This window comes from Meleagris gallopavo, chromosome 4, assembly GCF_000146605.3.
Source record: "Meleagris gallopavo isolate NT-WF06-2002-E0010 breed Aviagen turkey brand Nicholas breeding stock chromosome 4, Turkey_5.1, whole genome shotgun sequence".
In the NCBI taxonomy this organism is placed as follows: Eukaryota; Metazoa; Chordata; class Aves; order Galliformes; family Phasianidae; genus Meleagris; species Meleagris gallopavo.
This window is the reverse complement of record NC_015014.2, coordinates 20,577,796-20,605,487: the sequence shown is the minus strand read 5'-3', so window position 1 is coordinate 20,605,487 and position 27,692 is coordinate 20,577,796. Positions and strand designations below refer to the sequence as shown.

Sequence of the window (27,692 nt, the reverse complement as noted above, 5' to 3'; positions counted from 1 at the left end):
TGACAGTGGAACACATTAGAAAGCCTCACGCGCTGCTGATAGTTTCCTAAAATAATTTGTTAGGAAATAAAAGCACAGCAGCTTTTGTTTCTGTGGTTAAAAACTCCAGATTTGTTGTTATTGGTTTTAATTAAGGAATTATACATTTGAATTGATTAAAGTCTAATCAGAAAACAGCATTGCACTTGATGTTCTCTGAGGAACATATGCATTTACTGATGTCTGTTCGATTAATTTCAGGTAGTGGGTGTGATCATTTTCAACTGAGGTGGTACCTAGTTCACCTGCCAAGGGAGAGGCCTGGTCTTGAGCTGGTAGGTTTTCTGCAGATAAAAAGCAAAGAACTGAAAAAAAAAAAAAGGTTTTCCCTCAGAAACAATAAAGCATTCTTCCTAGAATTTTACATTCGCCCTTTAGCTCAATAAGCTTAAGGAGTCAGAAGAAAAACATCTAACCTAATTAAAATGCCAGCTGAGAGACAGGAGCCATTTGTCCAACCCACCCTCTGAAATTGTTTTTGTCTGCCTTCCCCCCATACAGCCCTGTTTCTCTTCCCATGCAGTAAATCAGCGCTTCCTGCTTTGAGCAAATGTTGAGGAGTCCTGGCCCACTCTCTCATCAGTTCCAGCATTCATTTTCTACTCCTAACGGCCAGCACAACTGACAGACCATTACTCTTAGCAACACTCTTCTCACCATCGTTCTTTCATTCCAGAAAGCTCTTCAGATGTTTTAAGGACTTGACCTCAAGGTGGATGCCAATCATTTGCTAGAGTCAAGGCTCCTGTCTGCATCTAGCATAGCAAAAAGTCACTTTAAACCCACATGCAAGAACAACAAACCCAAGGGGCACAATACAACTGACACACTGTTAACCACTGCAAAGAGAAGAGAAACATCAGGGTTAAACAACTCCTGTCTCTGAGGTCAGTCTGATGTGTTTGTAAGCTCACAGCTTCTCTATCACAACTCCAAAAACGATGCAAGACCCTGAAGATTCCAACTGCCTTCAAAGCAGGTTAAAAGAGACAAAGTTGAAAATGAAAATCAATGTGGGCTCAGTTGCTGACTGCAAGATGCAAGCATGGTTTAATGTACTGGGGCTACGTACACTTGCAAGACAGGAGAGGACATCCACAGAACCATTTATTTTCCAAGTGCATCTCTAAACCTAAGGCAGCTCAAAGGCAGGTACTATTTAAGACTCCACACTTCATGTTGCCCCTCGCTCCCCTTAACCAAACACATTTGCAAAGTGAGACATGATGTTGCTGTATCAGACCATTCTAGAAGTCAGCTCCAGAACAGCCACAACTATGGATTTACTTCTGGCTACAGATTTCTGCTCTTCTGAGAGATCTCATACGAAGGCTCCTTTCCCTAAGCAATGCAGCTACTGTGGAAGATGTGTTTCTGGTTAAATACATAAAGTCTACACGCACTAATTGCAGCATTTACACTGCAAGGCTTTTTCCTCATCTTACATGTTTCCTAAAACAAGTCACCTTTAAAAAAAAAAAAAATCAGATTTTTGGATACCTCTATTTCCTCCAGCTGCAGGCAGCAGCCACCTGCCCCACTGCACCTTGCAGTGCCCTGAAGCCCCCTCTGCAGTTCAGCCCAAGCATGGCATTTGCCAGCAGAAAACTGATGCCAGTTTGATTTCCTGAAGGTCTGGCACTTGGCTGCCTTCTCCCTACAGCTATGGGGAGAAATAAAAACAGCGCTAGTAACTCCCAGAAAGATTATAAAAAGCACAGCACAGACAGCTTTTAAGTTTGAAAGGCAATCTGGCAAGGCACAGCTGATAATGCTACCTCCACTTCCCTTCTATTAAAACAACCCAAGGAAGATATGTTAGGTCACAGCCTATGCGAATTACACGTATTATCATTAATGCCCATAGTTTCTATCACTCAGAATACAGAATTTCATCTGCTCAAACACATCACATGGACTACAGCACTTCACTCTTAACCTAAGAAATGCAGTGATCTCTGTGGTGCCTGCCAGTGACGCAAATACAGTAGTAAAACGGATAAGAAAACGATTTTCTTGTTCTATGCCTTTGTTTGGAGGCACAGAAGCAATGCTGTCTGCATAACAATGCCGCTCCACCTCCAAAGCCTGGATCCCTTTCCAACAATTCTATCCATTTTAATAATCCTACTGAGTTAGAGATACAGATCAGCCACATCCCGTAACATGGGGTCAGATGAGGTTCCAGTACAGTCACTCCAAGGAGAATAGGACTCAACGTCCGGCTGTAGACAGCTCACTGCAGCTGCCCTACAATGGTCCTCTTCGTTTCTTGACAGCAGAAGTCCTTTTCTTCCCAGTTTTACACTGCATCACAGTAGCAATAGAGTCCCCACAGGGTTCCCTAGGGCCTACCGGTACCCCTATGACACCTCTCAGATCCCATCTGTGAGCACAGGGAACACTAGATCTAGTCCACCTGGATGTGAAGCATGTTTAGGAAAGGACTACTCCTGCCACTTGCACAGACTGACACATGCAAAGCTGCTACTTCACAAGCTGCCAGCCAGGAGACAGCTTTGTTAGGTCTCAGAAAGCACAAATCCACTCAGGCAGTCGTAGGTGCTGCCAGCAGGCATCAGCCCTCAGCTGGGTGCATGCTCTCACCATGCCTGCTCAAACATGCTCTTAGGGGCCCAGCCACACACATGCTTCTGATTAGCATTCAGAAAAGAGGCCACCTAAAAGCACTTCTAAATCACTGCTGATTACCTTTTAAGGCACACACAGCTACCATAAAACTTGCTGCACTAAGTGACCAAAAAATAGTCAAAGTCAGCCAATGCCCCAGCAAATGCAATCTGAATTAAATATGCTGCCAAGCCTGAGCTTGACCTGTTGCTCACAAGGCAGGGACACTGATGAATTCATTTTGCTCTGCAGCCACACAGTGGGTGTTGGTGTCAGCCTGAACAGATTATCGCTGTGTCACCATTTATCCACTGCACATGACAGCCTCACAATGAGGTGATGCCACAGCATTGTGCCTTGGGCAAACCAAAAGCTGCATGCAGGCAAATGTTTCAGAAGTGCCTTGAGTTGGCCCAAGAAAAACTTCAAAGAGCACTCACGATGAAGCATGCACAAATAGTAAGTGAGGTTTAAGTGAGATACCGAGCCAAACCCTCTCCCCCTCCCCACTTTCCCCCCAGTCAAAGCGCAGACCTGTTCTCTGGGATGCAGGAAGGTCACTGGCTGCAGGCAGAGTACCTGTTGGTCCAGTAGGTAACGCATAAGCCACAGAAGTTGCTGGAAGTCCTGGCCTGCCATGCTGAAAGGATGCACCAGAAGGAGGAAGGGGGAATGAAGAGGCAGGGTTCAGGCTCGTCGGGGAGGGCTGAGGCTGCCCAGGATACAGTGAGGAGGGCACAGGGTGGGCAGTGGGTAGGTAGGGAGGGTTGGTGTTAGAGGCAGGGCTTGGGTAAGAGGCTGAAGCAGGGGCAGCAATAGGCTGCTGGGGCTGATAGAGAGCCGTTTCCCCCGTTCCAAAAGAGTACTGCTGTGTGCTCTGATACGCTACAAACAGAAAGAAGAAATTCAGTCAGTATGTTCAGAACATACGAACAAGCTTCCTCTGCTTCCTGTCCCTTCCCACCACTTACCTGCACAGCCTCATCCCAGCTCCCAAAACACTGCCAGTCACCTGAGAACCGCTGCTTAAAACCTCAGCCTGCTTTAGGGAGCAGGGAGCCAGAAGGTGGTCCTTGTCCCCTGCAATCTCAGGGAGACTGTCCCAGCCACAGGCAGATGGGGTTGGATCCCTCTCGGGAAGCCCAGTGCTGCTTCTCTAAGACTCATCCCCAGGTTTCTGACCCCAGTACACCTATGGGAGGGCTGGTGGCCAAGAAGCAAGCTTATGAGCTACTTACAGATACCTCAGTAGAGAAGACAGCATCTGACAGTGTCTCATGTATGGGCCCCACAAAAAATGGGGTTCCTCATATATTATTTCAGGAGTGCCAGGCTGGCTTGAAATCCCCCTAGCCCCAAGAAGCGGGCTGACAGTGAAATGGGGACACCCCTTTATCACCGGGCTGCTCCAGCAGGGTGGGAAGAAGGGGAGATGCAGCTACTCACTCTGTGGGTACGCTGGCCGGGTGCCTGCTTGCGAGTACATGCTGTAGCTTGGAGATGTGGCTTGCTGTGGTGGTGCGCTGGGGTTAACAGCACCTGGCATGATAAAGCCTGGAGGAGGCGGCTTGTCTCCCTGTGGAAAAAAAAAAATGGCAGGAAAAAGAGTGAAGGGAAATAGGATTTCATTGGCGATGGTAACACAGCATCAGAGCAGACCCGCAACAAAATGACTGGTTGGCATTTAGTGGCCTGAAGTTACCTTCCCTTTTAGAGCCACCAGTAGCACAGGGGAAAACACCTTTAACTAAAAGACTAAGTATTAACTCTGATGCTTCTGATTTCCAAGGGAAAGAGGGGAAGGAAAAATATCATGCTTGAAATATCCTAAGGACTGGGCTCAGGTCACATTGAACTCCTACTCAAAACTTTCCAGAGCCAATTGTTTTGGCAAAGGTGAAAAATACATTAAAAAAATGTAATGAAGGATGCAGAGGAGCAAAACCTGAGCACATGTGGAAGCTGCTGCTCCTTCCACCTATCCACACCAGACTGTGTCACGTGCACAGACAGCACCGGGGGACTTATCAGGGTGGAACAGGGGCTCAGAGAGGAATAACAAAGGTTATACCTGTGTGTCAGAGGGACAGCCTGCAGGAGGATGGCTGGGAAGGGCAGTGGGAGTTTTGTTACTCCAGGTAGTGACAGTAGGGGCAATTCTAACCTGAATTGAACAAAGAGATACCAATCATGGAAAACAAAGCAATAAAAAAAAGTCTAAAGGATTTCACAAAACAAAAGTGAACAGAAAGAGGTTTGCATGCTGGCACCTCCAACACAGACCAAAAAAAAAAAAAATCACAAGAGGAAGAAAAAGTGCATTCAAGACAGCCAAAATCACTGTGCACAGAAGTGAATCACAGAGTGAGGATTAAGCACAGAGAAGAGGCAGCTACAACAGCTTGTGGAGCAAGTGCAATGTTACACGTGCCAGCAAGCCAGGTCTGCCACAAAAGGGGCTTCGTAGGACTAATGCTACTAATGCTATCAGTTTGTTTTCACAGAAGCTCCCCTCAGGGTACTGCACAGCACTGAGCATCACCAACTGCTGCTGGAAATCACAAGTCCTGTGTTCAATTCAAACAAATTGCTTCACACAATATGATTTATCTTGAGTTTCAGAAGCACTAAGAGGTTAAAATCTGAACTAAACTCGTGCACAGGCACAAACATCTATCTTAATGCCCTTTCTCCCTGAGACAGGCAGAAGGAAAGCTCAGACAACTCCAGTGTGTTTTTAACTGCACAGTGTTACACTGATGTTGCCATCAGCCGTACAACAGTCACTGTGAAGAAGGTCTGCATCAAGTTTCTATCATTATCAAGTTTTTATCATTGGAGTTATCTGAAAGATTTGTCCACCCTCTATCATTTATTAGTTGTTTCTTTTTCCAGATGAAAACCAGCGTGAAATCAAATGCCAAAAGGAAACTGAAGACTAAAGGCATGTTCCTATCTGGGACAACAATTAAGGAAATACTGCCTCAAAATGTAACAAGCCAACATACCTGCTTTCTTAAAAGAAAAAAAAAAAAAAAAATGTCATTTATTTCTGTTCCAGTTCACCAAAGTACCATCAGGCACCTTTCTGACACGGCCCTGCCTGCTTGAAGTTCCTGCTGTAGCTCGTGCCGAGCATGAGCTCCTGGGGAAACCAAGAGCATTGAGAGCAACTCACTCACAGTGTGCTCTTGGGGCTTGTGATACTCCTGGCTTTCAACCACCTGCAGGGCTTTCTTAAATCATAGCTTTTCTGAAGCCATAGGAGAAATGGGAACAGTGTTTTGAAAATCATTGCTAAACTCACGCCATCTAGAGGAAATGTGCTGTTTTCCACAGCCAAACATAGTGTCTTGCTCGTTACAAGGAGGAAGGTCAGACACACAAGAAAGAATAGCTGAATTAATTATTAGCAGTGAGGCAATCAAAGTCAGATACAATTGTATTAGTGAGGTAATGCTGTACGAATGGGATAAGGCTTTGTCCTGCTGACCTGTGAACAGCCTCAAAAAAAGGCAAAGGGACCCACAACCATCGACATAAAGAGGGAGACAGCAAAGCCCAGCTCCCCATTGCTCTTTAGCCCTTCTTCCACCCTGATCCCATTTTTCTGACAGGCGGAGCTTGAAGGACAGCACTGGGAGACCTCTCCTGCACAGAAAGGCCAGCTCCAGCACTGTGCTGAGATTCTTTCAGCGTTCACACAGCCAGAGTTGCCCACTGCACTGCACTCTAGCAGTGGCTGAGATCCTACCTTGTAGCCTGATGAAACGCCATCCTCAGCCTGGAAGCTAAAAGCAGAACATCTGTCTCCCTGGTATTTCTCTTCCTGTCTGCATAGCTCCCCTACTCCCATACTCACCAGGTCTCTCCCTTCTGGCACAGCTCATGTCCAGCCCTGTCCTGCTATTGCCCCACCCACTGGCTGTGCTACCTACTCCTATAGTTGCAGTTGGCTGAGAGGCTTTCAACCTGATTTTCACCCACAGGCTGCATGGCAAAGTGTAAGAGATGTTTCCAGACAAGGAACAAATCATCTCTACTGATTGAAGAGCAGCACAAACGATTATCCCCATAAGGTGCTTGGTGATTACATCTTAGAGCCCCAGCTTGGACCAAAAGAAAGGAAAACCAAGTGCTCTTGCCATCATTTTCCAGAACTCAAGCGTGATGTCTTACACTGAATACCAAAATCAGTTTACCTGTTGGTAGTACTGCTGTGCTGAAGTCTGAGGCCCTGGCACCTGTCCCACCACAGGGCCAGCTCGATCTTTGGGTATGGGCTGTCTCTCATATGGTGCCCTGATGGCTTCCTGTCCTGCTGGCAACTCCCCTTGGGCTCTGCAAAGCCTGTCCCGTAATAGCACAATGTTTGGCTGCAAAAAAGACAGCAAAGGAAGGTTAAGTGATTTGCCAGCCGCACACCAACAAATGTGTCTCTTCAGAAGCCTGATCTGCTTTATTTGACCAGAGTAAGTTTTTCTTGCAGGAGAAATGTGGTTGGCTTACAACAGCAACAACAGCCTTGTCATTGCAGACTGTCTGCCGACAACTCTGAGAAATTATAGGGTAGAAGAAGGTCACGTACTTCTGCCAGGTCAGCAAGGTCAACGCACCAAGGGGAAAAAGCACCACCAGCACATCCAGAAAGGTTTTTCCAATGATAACTGCATTACACTGGCATTTTTGCTTAAAGTGGGCCTATTAACAGAGAGAGGGAGTACCAAGTTTGAAGGCAAATACCTGATCGGTGTTTGCAGGCAGGAAGGTCAGAGCTGCAGCAATACTGCCCTGAGCAGCCAGAAGATTGGCATACTGGCTCATCTTCTCAGCCAGAAGTGCCCCCACAGCATTAGGGTCCACAGCCTGGGTGAGCTGCACGGCCTTGCGTAGGATCACCACCTTCTCTATTAAATCCTAGAAGAACAGGTCAAAGAAAACAAGGAAATGAGAAGAGCAGGGGGCAGGAGGCCCTGGCTAACATGCTCCTCAGCAACCCTGCAGGACTCCTCTCATTCAATGAGAAGCCCAAGCTTCTGCATCACATTAGAAGGCACTACAAATGTTCATTTACCAACATCAGCATTCAAACGCCCTTTTAAATCTTATAGTAATAGATTTAAAGGAGTGCACCACACAGGATTTCAACAATACTTCAACAATACTAATAAGGAGTGTTGGTTGACTCTTTAGTAATACATTATTATTGTATTATTGTGTTTTTTTTCCTCAGCAAAATATTATGTCAAAAAAGACAAGTTAAAAAAATCATCACAATAACCTCCAGCTTCTGGGACTTTCAGTAATTTCATATCATAATTAGCAAGCAGACCATTATGACTGTTATTCAACTTCACTTTTTGAGGGAGCAGAACAACACAATCAGCACACAAATCGGAACAGAAGTGTCTAATGAAGCTATCATCTTTGGGTAAGATTGATAAGACGCTTCCAAAAAGTTGCAAGTGAGGAAAAAAAAAAAATCAAGTAGAATTCAAATTATTCCATTCCCTTCAATTTTCTAAAGATAGAGAGGTATGGTCAGGTAGCATTACTTTGAGTTCTCTCAAAAACTTGTCCTTCAAAGGCCCTGAACAGATGGAAGAAACTAAGATTATACCATAAAATAAATTATTCAGTAATTGCTTCATCTCACTGTCATCAATCCTCCTATTCCCTCAAGATATTTGCTATATACAATCTCTCACTGCCGGAAACCAAACCTCATACATGCAAACCCCTGGAGAAAACACTCATACAAACCCTCCCACAGATTCTCTCACGATTTAAATCATTTATTAGATTTCTCCTCCTAATGTCTAAGTAATCTATCCCAAAAGCAGAAATGTCCAAAGTGCATCTATCACAAAATACGAGAACACTCAAAAGTCACTTCTTTACAAAAACTCTAAGCCCTACAGCTACCTATAGGCCTTTTACACAGGAAGTATATTAGCATAACCACCATCAACAGAGTAGGCCCTGGGGCTATTTTGTTTCACAGTACACTTTCCGATATCAAATTACAGGTTATTTCTGCTAAAAGTATCCATTCCAGAATCAAAACGTTTGCATCTTGATATACACACAGCTATTGCCTCCAAGGAAGTGGTGCAGTCACTGTCCCTGGAGATGTTCAAGAAGCATGGAGATGCGGCACTGAGGGTCATGGCAAGTTGGGTATGGTGGGGATGGGTTGGGGTTGGACTAGATCATCTTAGAGGACTTTTCCAACAGATATAATCCTATAACAAAGCTCTACCCCCAGCCATTTGATTTAAGTGCCATACGATCCCCATGCATCACTTCCAACACCTTTCTTCATGGAAATACCAACCTGAAGAGACAAGGGGCTGTTTCCATCCTGAACTTTGCTCCAACAGGCAACAAGCTTTTCCACATTGCCGGCACAAATGTAGCAGAGACAAGCCTGTGTTCGCAGCAGGCTGTCCCCCTCGCTCTCTAGTCTGTTACCCAGAAGATCTAAGAAAAACATGAGTCAAGACAATGCTGGTTAACCACCTTGCAGATCCCCTGGTTGCTGCTGGCACAGGGAAAACTTTCAACACTCGTTGCTTGTCAGCACAGTGAGAAGCGATATTGCCTCTGGGCTCCATCTGTGAGGACACCCTCCAGCACTGATAGCCTCACAGGAGTTCAGGACAACTCAAGAGGGTGGCCTGAGCGTGCAACTGTAAAGGAGCTGTAAGCAAAGCTGTGAGTCTGCTCTGGAGTGATGTGTGTGCTGAAACACGCCTGAACAGCACAACAAACACTGAGGCAGGTGTCTGAGAAGCACATAGGTGTCAACCGCATCAGTACAATTAATAAGACTTCCCTAGGAACCGAACTAGTTTAGCTACTTTCCTGCTACACAGCACACATGCAGGCATGCTAACTGAGCACTTCCTGACAAAAAGGGCACCTTCTCCAAGATCAACACGCACTTGGTAAAGCATAAAGAGCTTTTTAGAACATTTCCACTTGTATCTCATGCAGAAGTGCTCCGTGAGACTGCTCCCTTGGCTGAGACATCCATCACAGCAACTTCACCGTTACACATTTGCCCGTTCAGAGGCATCCCCCTGTGCCCAGAAAACCAGAGAGCATACAAGCAAAGCAACATTGCAGAGGTTCTTCTCCTCCTACAAGCAACAGTACTGAAGAACTGTACGATCCATCAAAGCTAGCAAGGCATTATAGTATTTTACGTGAAGGACAACAACAGAAATGCACAGTTTTGCAGTAAGCAGGATGAATATTATCCAGTCTGTAAGGCATCCTTACCACAGAGGGCTGCAAACTCATCTGGCCTGGCATAAGTGAGCACAGCAGCCAAAGCCTCTCTCCAATTCTGCAGATCACAAGACTGCACAATTTCCTTCCAGTTCTTTGTTACCACTGCAGTGATGAGCTGGAGCCGAAGAAGAGACCACAGTTAAGAATTTGGTAGGATTTCTTATAGTACAGTATTATTTGAATATTCAAGGGTAACGCAAGCATACATTCCCACTGCATCCAGGGTTGTGGCAGGTATGGTACTGCAATTCAAAAGCTCCACAAGAGACAACTTTACTCTAAAAGGGGCTCACTGAAAAATCACAGAACAAGCTTGGGTAACACCGGGCAATTACTCTTGCTATAAAGTGTACAACAGAATACAAATATCTCTGCGAGCTGGGATTGTTGCAGATGGTCTTTCTTCAGCATTGCTTTTGTAGGTGAAGATGTATTATGCCAAGTACTGAGCCATAAACTTTCTACACAAAACGCAGCAAGGAGCATTTGTTTGTTAAGTTCACTGTTTTATTCAGCGTTAAGCTCTTGGTATCAAGTGAGAGGCAGTTGAGAGCCCTGCTCAAAGCAAGAAGCAAATTAGCAGCAATACCCCCAGGCCCTATCCTTCACACATGTACTCAAGTTGTCTCTTCACAATTACCAGAAGTGAAATTCCAGTTTCTTTCATCAGAAACTTTGCTTCCAGTGATTCTGCTTCTCACAAAAGGCAGACTTGGCAGACTGTGCTGCTACTTAGTGAATGAAGCCCTTGTCATGCCAAGAGTTTCAGCTCAGAAACAGCTAAAGAGACAGTAGTCATGACATTTGGGACCAGAAAATAAACAGAAACACCTGAACAACAACTATAAGGTCATAACTGCAAGATCAACGCTCACTTATTAGCACAGATAACAGTTCAACTCTCCATGAAAACATCCTCCTCCAAAGGATGAACTGCAGTAAAGAACACATCCACTATCCAGTGCAAAGCTCTCCCTGGTTTGGGACAACCATGGGAAAGCAGCTAAACGGGTACAGAAACCCTGCAGAGATTTTCCTCTTTTCATTCATCTGCTATTAAAAATGCCAACTACTGTCTGAAACTGAACCACAGATAACGACCAACAAAACTCTACCTCTGGACTGCAGCCTGTGAGGCTAGGTGCCCAAACTCCTGAACTCCATACTTGGCAGCACTCAGCCCTGTTCTAGGAAAGCACTATCCAGGTACCGTGCCTCTTCTTTCCTTACCAATAAACTGTATTAAAACACGATAAATACTTGTGCTCTGAGATTGTGTGGAAGACTTGAACATGTGTTTGCTTCCCTCTGACCTATAAAAAGGCAAGAAAACTTGAAAGGTAAAAAAGAGGTTGCCAAAAGCCTACGTACATGTTGGTACTTAGCAGAAATACATACCCTGGTAATTTTGCTCTGTATCTTAGAAAAGTACTTTTCCTGTGTCCTAGAAAGCAGCTCTTGTCCACCTGCGATGGCCAAGATAATGGCGTCAGCCATGCGATTATCGTGCAAGCAGAGATCTACTGCACTCTCGAAGTTACCAGTCAGCAAAGCTTGGGTAATCAAACCATCCACATCTGCAAGAGAGCAGTGCATTTTCAAATGCTGGTATAAAATTAATTTAAAAAGCAACAGCTGGTAATTCCATCCAGTTCTGCAATACTGCATAACATTCTCTGCAAAGTAGTTTGATGTAGGAAAGCTAAAATCCCTACATAATTAAATATAAATTTAATTCTAAATATATATATATACACATATATATTACCTCCACTGACAGAGATATTAAAAGTCTTTCTTGCAGATCCCAAGTCTTCAGTTTCTTGTTTATTGTCCTTGGCCATCTAATAGAAAGAGAAAGCAAAATTTTTTGAGATCATTTATACATTTGGAATGCATACACATATCTTTAAAAACCTGTATCCTGCACTACAAGTTAAGGTAGAATCTTCAAAATCTTCAAAATGCCAGTTGCCTAGAGGGTCTTTCACTTAGAAGAGCATCAACTTCTTCTAGTGATTGCACAAAGTCATTAAGAAAATCCTAGATTCATCAAAAAATTTGTAGCGTATGCTAATATGCCATTATACAAGCACCATTTTGATAGTGTGGGTTTTTGTTGTTGTTGTTTTGGTGGTTTTTTTTTGTGTTGTTTTGTTTTTAAATAGATACCAAGGGGGGAAAAAGCACTGAAACAACCAGATTTACTGACAAAGGCTTACGCAAGCAGAAGTGCACCAGCCTCTCGACCATGAACACCACCAAGCAGACACGTGGCTCCTGGGTACTGCTATGCACAGGCATACTCAGGCCCACAAACACACAAACCCCTCAAGGCAAAGCCACCACAAGATCAGATGTTCTCCCCTCTCTTTCACTCCCAGCCCCCACCAAGAATAGCCTCCCACAGTGCTACCTAGGTTTTACTTTAGCCTTTCAGGTGCAAACAGGCTGGCACTGGGATGCCAGTGGGAGTGATGGTGAGAACCAACATTCCCACTATCACAGCTACATCTCAGCAAAGAGTTCTACCTAGAATCAGAGCAGTAATAAGCTGACTGCTTGGTAATTATTAACCTGGGGGAGAGAAGAAAGCAGTTAGGAAAGGCAATAAAAAAAAAAAAGGGAATTCATTAAAGTTGTGGCAGGAGATCATTTAGTATGTGTTAGGCAAGTGTCAGAGTGAAAATTACAGCAGATGGAAGTCCATGGCTCTGGTGCCAACTGGACTGTTACAAAATGAACTCGTCCTACATTGCCACCACAATCTATTCAAGCGATGGCTGAGACTGATAAGAAAACCCCATGGAACTTAATAAGAGCCCACACATTATTCATTCTCATTAACACTTGTACATCCACAGATAATACCAGAAAAAAAGCAAAAAGATGAAATGTTCTTAATGGTAACAAAGAAAATACATAGCAGGTCAACAGGATTAGCCTAGAGGATAATAGATACCTCTCCCAAGAACTGTTCCTCTGCAGTCTGGCCTTCATCCCCTTTGTTCAGTAAAGGCACATCAGATTCTGTGGGAGCCTTCAGCAAAGAAAAGATGTCACACACACACACAAAAAAGAAAGCCATAGAAGAGAAAGAAAGAAGTAATTTGCAATGCAGAGAATAGCCACTTTCTCACCAAAGTCAGAGCCAGTCTGCAAAGCAGAGAAATGCATTGGCAGTATATGTGCAAGTATAATGAATGTGGCAGAAGCCCTCTATTTCTTTCCTTTTTGCTACTGCATGGTAACTTATCTGATTTGCTTAAAAATGTGCAGCAATTTTTTTTTCACATTAGGCAGCTACAAATGACATCCAGATTGTGTAGGGCACAAGCAACACCTGCACCCTTTGAGTTAATCAGGCAGGAAAGCACTACAGAAGCACATTTTTAAACCTGCTTTTTTTTTTTTTTTCCCCTAAAGCCTGGGAAGGTGCTGATCTTGACACCAGCTGGCAGGCAGCAAGGCTCTGCCCTCCTTCACAGGAAGCAAAGTGCAACAGTAGGTTACACACAGGCAGCAAAAGAGCAAGGGGAAAGATATCAGAGACCTTTTCCCAAAACTTGGGACTGACTGCTCGAAAACATGGGGAAGTCTGAGGGGAAAAAAGTAGTCCTGTTTTCTCTAAACAGGTAACTTCACCTCACTGAATGCACGAACTCATCATGCGCTAGATTACAACTGACTTACTCTGGGGCATTATAATACTATGTGTGGAGGTGAACATGGACATGTTTGCTTACCTCTCCCAATTCACCATCTGCACAACACTCTTTATTCAGATTCAGAGCTGATGTAATCTGAAAAGAATCAAGATTTGTTAAGGAAGTGCCCTTTTCCTTCAGAGATAGACTTCCCATTGGTCTCTCAGGCTGCACAACTAGTAAATGTAGCTGGTACGCTGCTTGCAGAACACTTAACACGAAGCTAGAGCCATTTCCTTTCTCAGTCTGGCGATGGAATTATTGCTAAGCCCTGTGCACCCCAAGCTCTGATGGAAACAAGAGCTGCTCTGTGCCTTTAAACCTTTTATTGTTAACTAGAGGGCCTCAAACCTCACTAGAGCTGCTGGAAACCACACTAATAAAAATAATATCAGAGTATACATGAAGAAAGTCTCTGTTGCCCTGATTAGGGAAAACATAGCAGTAACAATCTTGCTGGAGCAACAAGCTGGTCTGGAAACTGGTTTCAAACACAGCAGGCATGTGGCCTTGGGGTAGGATTTTTTCAAGGTACACCAGAGTTGAAACTCTCAGCTTTTACTACTTTCCAAGGCAAATCATGACTCCAGATTCATTCTGGGGCCTTAAAAATGCATGAAATTTAATGAATAGAATTTAAAATACCGGCAGAAGATATATTAGTTGGAGCTGCTTTCTTTTTTTTTTTTCTCCATCTCTAATCATATGTGTAAGACAAAGGATAAATGAAAAAGTTTAGAAGCCACAGACAAACTGCCAGCAAAAACATTGTCTGCAATCGTAAGTTTAGCATTTAATTAATAAACAGGGTCATTTTTATGGAGACACTCTTTCAAAACAAAATGTTAGTTTGATACAAGGGAAACGAGTCAGACACTCAAAACTATTCCACCAGAACTGGGAAAGCATTTGACAAGTTCCTGGGTTGAGCACTGCTAGCAGCTAAGAGCCAAAATGTGCAGCGGCACACCACCAAGATAAGAAATTCTTCCATCTCCATTTCCAAGAAGTAGAAATTGCTTCTTGGTAATTCAGATTTTGCCTTTCCAAATGTAGCCATGTGTGACCTTGGTTTTCTTTTTTCTTGATTACGAGTGGCATCCCACACAAAAAATGACTATTCCAGGCTTGTCAGAATCCTTACAGCATATGTGTCTGGCCTGCTAGTTTTATATTTTTGATGATTTTTATATTTTATACACTTAATACATTTATATTTTATACATTTAATTGTATTATATATTTTACATGCTGCCCAAGACAATTCCTCTGCACACAATATGGCCCAGGTAAGACAAAAGGTTGGACACCCATGGCTTACAAGTTATTTAATCAGAAAGCCTAAAACAGACCAGATTCAGAGGTCATAAAAAATAAGGATGTCTTTTCAATCAAGAAACATGGACAAATTGTACCAATAAATATCAAAGCTTCCAGATGGGCAAAAATTTCTCATCAGCATGGGAATCTCAGATGTAGATTGGAGTGTGAAGTCTGTTGGCTGCTTTGAAATCCTCATTGTAGAACCGTATTCCAAGGTGACTTAACAAAATGCCTAGAGCAAATTGCAACTGCCGTAACAATTCCAAAATTACTCAAGATATCCAGTCCTCATTGGTACAAAGGAATTCCACAAATAACACAAATACTCAAGTTAGCCATGTTTATACAGAAGATCCAGCAACACTGCTAACACTTGTAACTACAAGCTTTTAGGAAAGTTGAGGCACTGACAAGTACTACCTGCTGGGAAACACACTGAAAATAGTGTTGTATGAAAAAGTTCGTTGTGCTGGAATAGCCTGCAGATATCACTAATGGCTCTTACCAAAGCCCACACACAAATGAATACGTTGATTATACAAGGCTGCACTTGGCAGATAAATCCATCAACAAAGTATTTAACACAAGCACAGCTCTCAGCCACACTTACCTTATTCTTCAGATCATCTTTCCTGTATCCCAACAGCTCAAGATATTTAGCACGTGAATCTTCTTCAAAGTTCACCTTCAAAAAAAAGAAGACTCGATTGCAATTCACAATTTCCATACGCTCCCTCACTGACTTTTCACTTAAATTGAACAAATACCCAGTGAGAGCCAGTGACTGACAAGAAAGAGTCAAGGAAAATTAAATAAAACAAACAAATAAAAACCTGACAAGGTCTTTAGTGAACTGAGCACCTGAGCAGGTAGGCAAGACTTCAGTCTGATTACTGCAGGTAAACTGTGCATGTATCTGCTTCACTTGGGAACTTCTAAATGTTCTTAAAAAGATGCAGTGAAAGGGAATGACAAAAACAGAGGATGCCTTCTCCAAATCCTGGTTGCTCTCATGATCACCTATGAGGCCCTACAAAGACCCCAGGCCCTAAGGAACCCTCATTCTTCCGCTGGGCCACCCATACTAATAGAGCTTATGGGCACCAGAGTCCACACTCATCATTCCCAACATCTCTTCTGCTAGAACACTGTAATGTGGCAAAGAAATCCTTACTTCAATGGCTTTCCCTGTCAGTGAGGAACTCCTGGACTGCTCTCACTGTTACCTTTAAGAAGGCCCACACGTTTCTCTCAAAGTCAGCCTGGGCCATGTCAATTTTCTTTTGGCAGTAGCTGACAAAGCCTTCGGACTGCACAGCCTCCTGCAGCTGGGTTGATCGTGCCAGGAACTCCTTCTCTGTAACAACCTGACTCACATAGACATAGTGATGCTGTGGCTGTTGGTCGACGCCTGGCTGCTGTTGAGGCTTGGCATTTTCAAATGTAACCAGCTTGCCTCCAAACTGGAATGAAGATAAGTACAACATGTAAAAATGCAAGTACACGCTTGGGTATATGTGAAAAAATTTTGCATACACACATGTGCACGCACAAGTTTTTATTTGGTACATAAACGCTCATCATTCAATGGACAAACAGTTTTAACATCAGATTGTTGATTTTTTTTTTCCCCCACCATCCCATGTTTCCATGCAATAACACAGCTTGCTGGATAAGCATGTGAGAGTCCTGAGAAACGGGTCTGTGAGTATCTCGTGTTACAACAGTGTTGCACAGGCTGTGGCAGGAGCTAATTTTATTCATTGCAGCCCACGTAATGGTACGTTTTGGATCTGTGATCAAAATAGTGTTGACACCAGACCCCTGTTTTAGCTGTTGCTAGATGACAGTTACACCACATCAGAGTCTCCTGTTTCTCAAGCTCCCTCTCCAGAAAGGAGTGGAGGAAGTGGTGGGACATTCTGAGTTATGGCATTTCTCTTCACAAACATCCATTATGCATGATGAAGCCCTTCCTCAATGCCTGAACATCTGCACGCCAGTAGGAAGTGATGAATGAATTCCTCTTTCTCCTTTGCTTCCACATGCAGCTTTTGATTTACCTATTAAACTGTCTTTATCTCAATTCATGAGTTTCCTCACTTTTATCCTTTTGATCCTGTATCCCATTCCAACTGCAGGAGAGCCAGTGAACAGGTACGAGAGGCTCAGGAGCATACTAGGGTTAGCCCACAACACACTAAAAAGCCCTATGCATCATTAAATAGATGCTTAAATATCCTGTGTAGCCTTGTTTGCAGCTTGTTTGCAAATTCAAAGTACTGAGAGATGGGCAGTGAATTGAATCAACATTTAGAAAGAAAGAAAATCAACAGAAAGGAAGAGAAAAAAAACTTTAAGTGGTACTTATAATATTATTTCATTTGATAGCTTAAAGTTAGCTGACATAGGCCAGACCAAAGTATTACAAAAAGCATGGCCAAGAAAAAGGCTGACAAGCTGGAAAACTAGGACAAGGAAATAAACTGTTATAAAATGATACATCATTTTATACATAGTCAGTGGCTAGGCAATATTGCTTCTATTTGACAGGAGAAAAGCTGCATTTAATTTGTGGATGAGATGATGAATAAGTAGACACGCTGATGAAAATAAAAGCAGTATTTTGGCACAGAAATCCATTTCAAGTAGACTGCCTGCCTAAAATTCTTCATGAATTCTCTTGGGAAACAGCCTCAGAGTCAAGAAAGCAAGGCACTGTTGGAGTTGAAGAGCAAGTGACTCCACTCTCACGAAAAGCAAGGCCTTGCCTGCCTCTCATACAGCTTCTCTGCAACTTCGACAACCAGAAAGGAGCCTGGGTCTGTGTGCTGTTTCAGGGGCTCCTGCAACCTTCCATCAGAGCTTACCTAGTTACCTTTCTCCACACTGAGCCACATAATGCCTACAAATTGCACTGAAATCTCAGCTAGCTGCCCAACTCCCTTCCAATAATATATTTGTTTATTCAAAGCAAACACTACACAAGTTCCAAGACAGAAAGAAGTGCCTCTGGGCAACACAATGCCTCCCGATTTCTTTCTCCAAGCATTTTTGTCATGCTTTTGCTGGCATGCTATCCCAAGTGCCCAGTCCAGATGCTTATTTGTGAGCATCTCCCATCGCTCCAGCAAACAGGGCACACTCTCATGAGGTGGAGCACAATGACAAATTCCCCTCTTCCACACATGCTTTGCAGGTGCCACCACTACCTATCTCCCTCCTGCGTGGCCAGCCATACCCAGACATGATCCCTACTCACTGAGAACGACGCTCCCACAGGTCGCCGGATCCACCTGGGGGGTTTCTTTAGGGGTAGAACAACACTCTGTGGTGCAGTCTGCTGGGGAAGCTGCAGGGGTGGGAGAGGCTGTCCTGTACCAAATGGATCAAGGTTCCCAAATGAGGATGAAAGCTTTGGAAACAAAAGGGGGTAGAAAAAAACCCTAGAGTTAGACATCATCTCCAACAAACTGAACTATTTCTTTTTTTTTCCCACAGCGGATTAGCACTCCTGCAACCATACAGTTGGAACATCCTTCAAAGGCTACCCACAAACCCACGCTTTATCCTCTTTCTAACCTCTTCCTTAGCTGCATGCTTCTCAGTACCTGGTCAACGTGTTTCTGCCTCAAACCATCTGTGCTGCCTCCCATGATAGAGTAAGTGCTGATCCGTCCATCGAACGAAGCTGCAGAGAAGATGGCAGGGTTTCTGGGACACCACTGGATATCAAAGCACCACTGCATGTTTGTGGGCAACTCATACAGCACCTGGGCAGCAAAAACAAGTCCGGCACATCAGAGCATATATGAAATACCATGAGCAGCAGCAACAACTTTCCCGTGTGTGAGATGAAGCTGCTCTTCTTGCTCCCCAGCAGCCCCCACATCACCCACGCACACTGACAGTGAGCAGGACGTGACAATCCAATACCACACACCACTGCTTTATCTCCTATTCCCATTGATTTTTCTGTTTATTCCAAACATGATCAGCTAAGCAGACAGTGTATGTCTGTGCTGTGTGTACAGCTACTGACTTGGCTCTCTGTGCATTGCAACGAGCTGCTGGAAGTCATGCTAACTCATTCAGAAAACATGGGAACACAGCCAGACTCCAAAGGCAGCCTGTTCTGGGGGATAACTGGGAAAATGAAAACTTGTGTTCCCAGCAGTTTCTCCTGGCCCAGAACAGACAGTTTACAGCTACAAGAGACATTTAACCATGAAGAAAAATTTTTCTTTGCTTGCCTACTAAATTTTTGCTGAAGGGAGCAAGTGGTAGCTGCCTTGCTGTCTCCCAGGAAAATGCTTTTATTTTAAATCAAAATATGCAGTATGAGTCATCCAAATGTAGAGCTTCCCAGCTCAGAATCCAACTTGGATCACACATCTGCCACCCTACCTTTTGCCTTGCAGAGCTTTTGCACTTCTGCAGCCAAGCCTGAATTTTGACAACATCTCTCCCCATTCTGCAGAATTATCTTGCCCACACGGCAGGCAAGAAGTCTGTATTGCAAAAATTAGTGAAAGTGCTTGGAAAAAGATCAACTGCTCTTAAATTACTACTTTACATAACACCACGACACCTCCAAACAAACAGTTTTTAGTAAGTGGTGTGCATACAGTACCTCGCCTGTGTTAGGGTTTGAACACAGTATTTTGGCATCCTTCCCACAGCTAAGTAGCAGCTCTGAATCTGCCATACTCCAAGCAATGGCCAATATACCCCTGTGTGAGAAGTCACAACCAAGTAACAGATTAATATAAATGCAAAATGGTGATAAAGCATGTTTTTAAGCAAGTTGCTACAGTAGCTGAGCAGTCTATGCCAAAATGTCCTAACAGGAAGGAGTGGGGAAGACAGGAGTTCTCAGTGTTATATCAGCATTTGATATATTGGAAAAGATGCTTTCTATCTTTTGCATGAGTAGCTGTAAAGGTACAGTCACTATACATGAAAATTAAATTCAACACTTCTATATGCAAACATGGATACCATTCCACTCAAATGGTTCAATTGCCTGTACCATCATTAACACATTTTATGCAAACTGATAGGTAGGAGCAGTGACTATCAAGTCTGACAGTTTTTTATTAGCAGATTTGTATCAGCTGAGCCACTGGCAGCAGTTTTGGTGGTAGCTGCAACAGAGACACTGCTGCTCTTTACGTAAACCAAGCTACTGCTAATCCTGCAATACAGAAACTTTAGTTAAAGGGGAATTTATTTTTTAATGTGAGGCCCGTTCCCTTCCACCCAGCAGTATCCAACGCTGCTTGCTGCTGGAAAGTGGCTTCAACTAAGCAAGCATTCATAGGAAACTACACAAAAAGTGAGATGTACTAACTGCTATAGTCATCAACAGAGTCAACATTACAGAGCAGCAGTCTTGTACCTCGTATGGCTTTCCAAAACACGCAGTGGTGAGGAGGTAAATCTAAGGTCCCACATCTGAATCACAGGTAACCTGTCGTCCTCCGAAGCCAAAACCATCTGGGTAGCAACATCAGGGTGCCAGGCCAGGCCCGAACAGTGCATCTGAAGGATAACATCGTGCCACAGCACAGGGTAACCATACAGTGCTGAAGGACAGAAGCCCACCAGTCTAGGTAGATTTGCAAGGAAAACACAGTCTCAAGGAAGATGCCAATTTGCAGCCGTGCTCCTGGATGTTGCCTCTGGCTGCACTCAGACTGGGATACTGTCCTCAACTCCATGAACGAGACTTGGAGTGAGGTTTGAAGGCTCTCTTGTTCATAACTGTTTTAATCCAAAAATACTGTAAAAGCAACTGTACAGATTTTTTTTTCACTACAGTATTTATTGGCATTTTAATAAAAGCCATTGTTAGGCAGAGGCTATCATCACATGAACACTCCATCATAGCATTACAATTATACAATGAAAACAACTTACTGTACTGCTATTATGTCAAGGAACAGATACGTAAAATATGAAATTAGGAAACTTATCTGAGCAGGAGTGCAGTGACCAAGCAGCTGATCAGGAGCACACATATGTAAATTTCATCCTGAACTTGTTACATCTTCCATGGTTTTTTTTACAGTAATACTCACTTATATTTATAACAAATCAGACAAATATTTCACTCTCCACAAGCTAAACAGGCTCTTTTCTCTACTGACAGCATGGAAGAAGGTATGATGGCTTTAAGCATATGGGAGTAGGGGCAATCAGCTCACGGGTAAAACTATTCCGTGGTGTTCCATCACCAAGACCCATCCTTGTCAAGCTCTGCCAGTGACATGCAAGTCACCAGCACTTCCCTGTAAGTACCCACGCAGCTGTGCCAGAGCTAACTCACCCTGTTGTTGTGGTCACTGACTTTGATGATGGGTTCATTCTTCCTAAGATCCCACACAGTAGCTCGTCCGCTGGGGCTGGCAGAGGCCAGGATGTGCTGGACTTGTCTGTTCCATGCAATGCAGCTGATGTCCTCAAGAGGCTGTCACACAAACAGCACAGCTTGTCACACCCTTTCCAAAATGAGGTCTCAAAGAGTGCAGAAAGTTTGTTAGCTTTTCTACTTCCTCCCCACAGAACGGAAAAGCAATGCTAACCCAGCCCTTCTTGTTGCACTGCATTCCCAAATGTCAATAAGCACGTGGACTAAACGATTGCACAGCTTAAAAGCAGACCACCCAAAACAGAAAATCCTGTACAGGAATCCTTAACAAAAGCAAGCTTCCTTCAAAATGACCACATGAAAACAAACTAAAGCTGCTCAAGTACAATATGCAGCAAAGGAACTTGGTTTTACTTATATTAGTATGAAAATATTTGTTTTATCACAAGGACTGTAACTAACATTACCAGAAATGCAGCTCATTGCTAGTTGCAATTAACAGCTAATCAAGTTAAAATTAAATATTTCCCCCCCACCCCCAGACAGCTTCAAAGCTGTCAGTTTTAATAAGCTCACAACCTAAGTAAACATTCACGTTTTTTGTTAGTTTATTCTGCAGCATTTCATGAATACCAATCTAGTACCTGAGTCTTTGCTCCTGGAGTCATCGGTGTGGCAAAATTATTCAAGTCCCAGATATAGATTTCAGACTCATTAGCACCAGAGGCCACCAGATTAGTCTGTAAGACACATTAAAAGATGGTAAGAGTATTTTCAGCACCAGCTTTTGCAGTCTTAGCTGCTGGGAGGCATCAGATGGACAAACCCGTGCCAATTTCTCATACAAGCTCAGGATACAGCCTTCACTTCACACAGAGCAGCTTAAGGGAAAAGCAGCAACACTGGAGATTGCAGATAATTCCGAGTCGGTAAAAGAAATCCCTACACCAAATCAGACCAGTGTGCTACTAACAAGATTTCTGTTTCACTGAGTGTCTGCCATGCTGTGGAGGAACACGTGAGGAGGCTACAGCCGCAGAAGGCCCAGCGCTGACATTTCTAGGATGGAGCAGACAGGGAAGCAGCACTGCAGCTTCCCTGCCGCAGCACTTTGCCCCAGGGCAGGGCTGGCTGGAGGGAACAAGGCACTTGAGCATCCAGCCCAATCCTTTGGCCAGCATGACAAATTCCAGGCGGTGAGACATGGGTTAGTGGCATGGAGAACCCTTTGATAACATCCTACAGCTGCTGACATGCAAATCCTGACTTCATAACAGACAAAGAGAGAGGAAGCTCTTCAGAGAAGACACAATGAACAAAGGATGGCCTTGCTAAAAGTAACTGTACAGACAGGAACAAAATCAACTCAGTTCTCATGCAGCTGGCGAGGGCTGAGAAAAAACTGACCCACTGTATCTAGGAGGAACTAAATTCTCATCAGCAAGTGAGAAAAGCTTGCTGATCTTGAGTTCTTCTGCCTCAAAACACCACACCACAGTGTATCTGCTTTGACTCCCTTTTTCAAGTGACAATGTTTTGAGCTGCTAATAGCCTTACTCCACCTCCACAGGACGTAAAAATCTAAAAACAGTGACACCAGAAGCAAGAGCAAAAGCACAGAAATATTTTGTGTGATAAGAACAATATATGCACAGCCCATGGGAACTAAAAATGAAGACTGACTAAAACAACACGGAAAACCACCTCTACTAAAACAGAGCTAAAGTTATATAATAAATTGACAACATCAACTGACAAGGGAAAGCGATTATCTGGCCACCTCCAAGTCTTTCATTCCTCATGCTGAGATGGCAGCAATAGGACGGATTTTTCCTAATAAATATACACAAAGGCCAGATTTAAGTCACAGAATCATAGAATCACTCAAGTTGGAAAAGACCTTAAAGATCCCCGAGTCCAACCATGACTTAGCCATACTACCCTAACTAACGACCCTCTGGTAAATCATACCTCTGAGAGTCATTGTTGTCAGGACCAAAGCAAGACACAGGTACATTTATGGCAACAATCTGTTAAAACAGGCCACTCATCCATGATTGCCCACGATAAACAACAACTGAAAACTCACCTGAAACATGTTGACATCAAGTGCTCTCACTGGTCCCGTGTGCTTGTCTTTCTGAGCAATTATTGCTTCACTGTTTCCAACTAAGATTTTGGCTGGGTCATACAGAATGACATTCCCATTCTCACCCCCGGCAATCAGGACTCCGGAGACGCTCTCACCTGCAGTCATGCTGTGCGGCCCCCAGATCAGCTTGTGGTACCTGCAAGACAGACAGACACAGGCTGCAGCCATCCATCGCCATAATATGAGCCATAAGCCTGGAGGTGAGCCTCTGCTATCCGTAGGCAGCTGTTTGTACGAGGGAGAAAAAGAAGATGGAGCTGGAAAAGAACTCCAAAACCTTTCCCTCATCAGTGCTCCTGGGAGTGCAAATATTCCATCTGTAGTACTCGATGTTCAGCACGTGATTTACATCAGAAATGCGTCACTTGGATTGCTATCTATTTCCCCAAGCTGAATTAAAGGAATCAAATACACCAAAAACACTTTCAAGCTTCTGTGTCACTGCACAAAAAAAAAAAACCCAACCAAACAACCCACATGTATTTCCTTCAGATCAAACTTGTTGAATAAGCAAGACGGCATTCCTGGGTATTCAACCATGTAAAGCATAGTTTTCTTCTACATTAACAACATACTATCACATCACAGGTGTTATGCAAGCAGAAAGCAAACCTACATTGACTGCAAAGCGTTGATGAGCTACCTTATGATATCAGGCAAACCCTTTATCTGGGTACCCTGACTTCTGTAATTCTGCATGTAACTATGCAAGGGTGGAAGAAATAGAGTGATCAACAGGTTGTCAGAGGATTAGTAGTATCACACCATCAGCAACATTCAACAGGTTTTAAGTATCCTAAAAGAAAGCAGAAAAGGCTGAGGAACAAAGACTGGAATTAATCATGCAATCATTTTGCTTTTGCACTTTGCTCTTTCCAAGATATGGTTCTATTAACAGCAGCCAGAAATTTTCCATAGGAGGACAACTAACAGAAGCTGTTACCAGATTCATCTTTTGTGTGTTTCTCCATCCAGCCATTTTAATTTGTAAACCATTTTCTGGGGGCAAAGTCAAACATTCACCAAAGGAAGCACTCATAAAGAAGTACAGCATGCTGGCCGTAAGAAGCGTGTTTTGAAAAACCAGTAAAGCAAATGCCAGTCAGCAAGCTCTGAAAAGTATCAGTTGTATTTCAAAATGGTTAGAAAAGGAAAAATTCCAGCTTCAAACTCCTCACTCTGCCCTCAGTGGATCAGTAAAGAGCATTAACAGCAGCTCTGCCCACAGCTCAGGCCTTCAGGCACAGTTTGTGGCTCTGCTGGCTCTTCCTCACCTCCCCACATATTACAAAAGCAATGACTGCAGGGCAGCGATGGGCAAGCCACAGCAGCAGCCAGGGGAATTATCGCTACAGAGATGACACAGATCAAAGCTAGCAGCATAATACTTCGTGTTTCCTCCTGCAAAGCCACTGCAACAGCCGTTAACTCAAATCAGAAAGGCATCTGTAAACAGAGCCTCTGTTTCACTGTGTACAAAGACAGTCCTCATTTCAATCCCTCTGCATCTGCTTACCAAACTTCTACAAACCCAGGAAATTGCACTAGGTAAAACTGTCTGATACTGTTAGGTCTTGAAATTACTGATGTGAAGTGGATAATAGAGAATGAAGCTAAGATTATTTCCATTCATATCAAAGGTGTGGGAGACAGCAATTGCTTCTCTGCAAGTACCAGAGGTCACTCAGACATACTGGGGAATTGCTATAATTGCCTGCGGCTCCACTCACAGTTTCAAGTCACCACAGTTAGTTATGTTACCCCTGAAGCTCATATGAAAAAGTCTGCTTGGATCTTGGATCTGCTCCAAGTGATGAAAATAGTCACCCTCTTCTCTACTTATCCTGCACTTCCACTGTGACGTGTAGCAACCACTGCTGTGGCTACTGGAGAGCTACTGCAAGCACAGTGCAGGAGGACACGTGGCGCTTAGATGAGAGCAGTAACGCTTCAGAGGAGCGCAGGGTAAAGAGTTGAAAACTACCCAAGGCTGTGAGGGCAAGAGCATGGCTTCTCAGCTGCACAGGGATGTATGACACCGTACACAAGACATGAACCAGTCTGCTGCGACAGATTAATCCTCCCAAATCACCTACATGCCAAACTAGATGTGCCAGTTTGAAAAATGGATTGTTTCCACAGTTACATCTTTCTTTCTGTTTTCTGAGGAATGCCAGAGGCTCCCTGGGGTCAAAAGACACATCCACACCTCCCAGCTAACATCACAACTAACATCAGGGAGTGCACAAGCTGCCTGCAGCACCTGAGAGTCCCAGTTTATTGCCTTCACAGTGACACTTAAGCTGCCCCCAACAGCAAAAGCACCTAGGTGCCACCCTACTAAACAGCTACAGTCAAACATTATGCAATGGTCTTTTCGGCACATACCATACACAGCAGCCCCCACTACTGCTTGCTGACAGCCCCACTGCTACCTGTGAGAGGAGGAAATAACAGCACACGACTTCATGTCCAGTGAAGGATCTGACAAGTCCAACTCAAATATTTCCAGGGAAGCATTTGTGCTGAAACTCGCATCCAACTGCTGGGCTGATGTGCCTGCAAAGGAACACGATTACCAATGAGAAAGAAATATTGTACAGCAGATCAGCACAAGAAGGGACATTAAAATCATTGTCCTTACAGAAAGGACCCTGAGACAGAACCAGTTTTTCTGAATTGATTATTTAGTGTGTTTCTATGCAATTCTATCCAAGGATCCCTGCAGTGGAGTTTCTTCACCAGCATCAAGAAAAGCTCTAGGAGTGTCAGCCTTCCCATGCCCCAGAGGAACTGTACAACGATATCCAGTCTTCCAAGCACAAGCTAACAGCTAACCTCCAACCGCGACCGCTCGGCAATAGCCACCCAAAACTCACCAGTGGCCAGGTAAATGGGGTGCTGCTGGGCAGGACTCCATGCCTGCATGGCAGTGAGATCAATCTCTTTCAGTTTCATTTTGCTGGAAAGATAAAAACAACGATTAAATGCAGGAAGAGACGAGAAGGCACCCTTCCCCTACAGAACGGAGCCTTTTTCCTCAGAACGACCCTTCGGGCGGCGGGTGGCCCCGAGCCCAATTAACGAGCGGCTACCGGCGGGCACGTACGCTTCATTTCGGACAACAAACGAGGCTAAAAACCCCAATGACTGAGAGCTCAACTCACACTCCAGCCCCGGCCCGGCGTTCACCCGCTCCCGGCCCGCTCCAACGTGGCAGCCGCGGCGCCGCCTCCCGCTTCCGGGCGCTCCCGGCGCCTTCCGGGCGGCAGCGGGCGGAGCTTCGCCTCTCCCAACGCGGGGCGGAGAAGTGCGGACCTCCCGCGGGCTCCGCTCAGGGCCGGGACCTAGGGAAAGGGGAGAGACGGAGATTAGGCGGGCCGGAACCGCCGTGCGGGGGGAGCGGGGCCGCCCGTCCTCAGCTCGATAGTGCTCGTCACGGCGTGTCAGGATGTGAACAGCACTGAGGTTCATCATCGGACGGGGCCCCGCCTCGCACCGAGCCCAGGGCGCCCCTTTCTGACGGTTATTTTCTTACTTTAAACTCTGAGGGGGCGCAGCTGACCTCTCACCGCGAGCCGGGCCGCCGGCTGCGTCCCCCACGCTGTTCAACAAGCGAGCACCGTGCTGGGAGAAGGTGATGCTTCAACCCTATGGTGCCGCAAGGCCGAGCGCCCGTTGATTACGGCCCTGCCGCCGGGCATCGCTCAGCCACGCAGCCACAAGCACCACCCAACACCGCGCGGCGAGAAGAAGACCTCCCGCTCCTCGCCCCGCTATATAAAGAAGGCGGAAGCGGCACCGCTATTGGTCGCTAGGATTACTGCTCGCCATTGGTTGCTTTGTTTCCCACAGGCACCGCTGATTGGTGTCCGAGACGTCTCCCTTCTGTGTGCACGTCGCAGCGAGGCGGAAGTGTGGCGCCGTCTCTCCAATTCCACTTCCGGGGGAAAAGCCGAAGAGCCAATAGCGATAAAGAACAGGAGGGCGGGCGGGAAGAGACGTCCAATGAGCGCGGGCCGACTGCGCGCGATGAGGCCGCCATGACGCGGAGCTGCTCGGCGCTGGGCTGCAGCGCTCGCGACAACGGGCGGAGCCGGGAGCGCGGCATCTCCTTCCACCAGTGAGTGCGGGCGGCGGGTTGCAGCCTCCGGCGCTTCCTGCCCTG

General features: G+C 44.8%; 1 protein-coding gene across 1 annotated transcript in view; it reads right to left on the bottom strand.

Annotated features, from left to right (window-relative positions):
• Positions 1-27,282, bottom strand: part of SEC31A (SEC31 homolog A, COPII coat complex component) — a 34,267-nt gene extending 6,985 nt beyond the window's left edge. The window contains 23 exon segments of the mRNA XM_010709712.3: positions 3,250-3,555; positions 4,117-4,246; positions 6,873-7,046; positions 7,414-7,587; positions 9,008-9,153; positions 9,958-10,084; positions 11,368-11,546; positions 11,738-11,813; positions 12,932-13,009; positions 13,716-13,772; positions 15,610-15,684; positions 16,226-16,462; positions 18,262-18,414; positions 18,611-18,772; positions 19,633-19,732; positions 20,401-20,543; positions 21,331-21,471; positions 22,017-22,112; positions 23,462-23,660; positions 25,960-26,083; positions 26,404-26,486; positions 26,692-26,871; positions 27,063-27,282. Of these exon segments, the coding sequence (XP_010708014.1) occupies positions 3,250-3,555; positions 4,117-4,246; positions 6,873-7,046; positions 7,414-7,587; positions 9,008-9,153; positions 9,958-10,084; positions 11,368-11,546; positions 11,738-11,813; positions 12,932-13,009; positions 13,716-13,772; positions 15,610-15,684; positions 16,226-16,462; positions 18,262-18,414; positions 18,611-18,772; positions 19,633-19,732; positions 20,401-20,543; positions 21,331-21,471; positions 22,017-22,112; positions 23,462-23,660; positions 25,960-26,083; positions 26,404-26,482 (2,956 nt within the window). The 5' untranslated portion in view covers positions 26,483-26,486; positions 26,692-26,871; positions 27,063-27,282.
• Between the last annotated feature and the right edge of the window lie 410 nt (positions 27,283-27,692).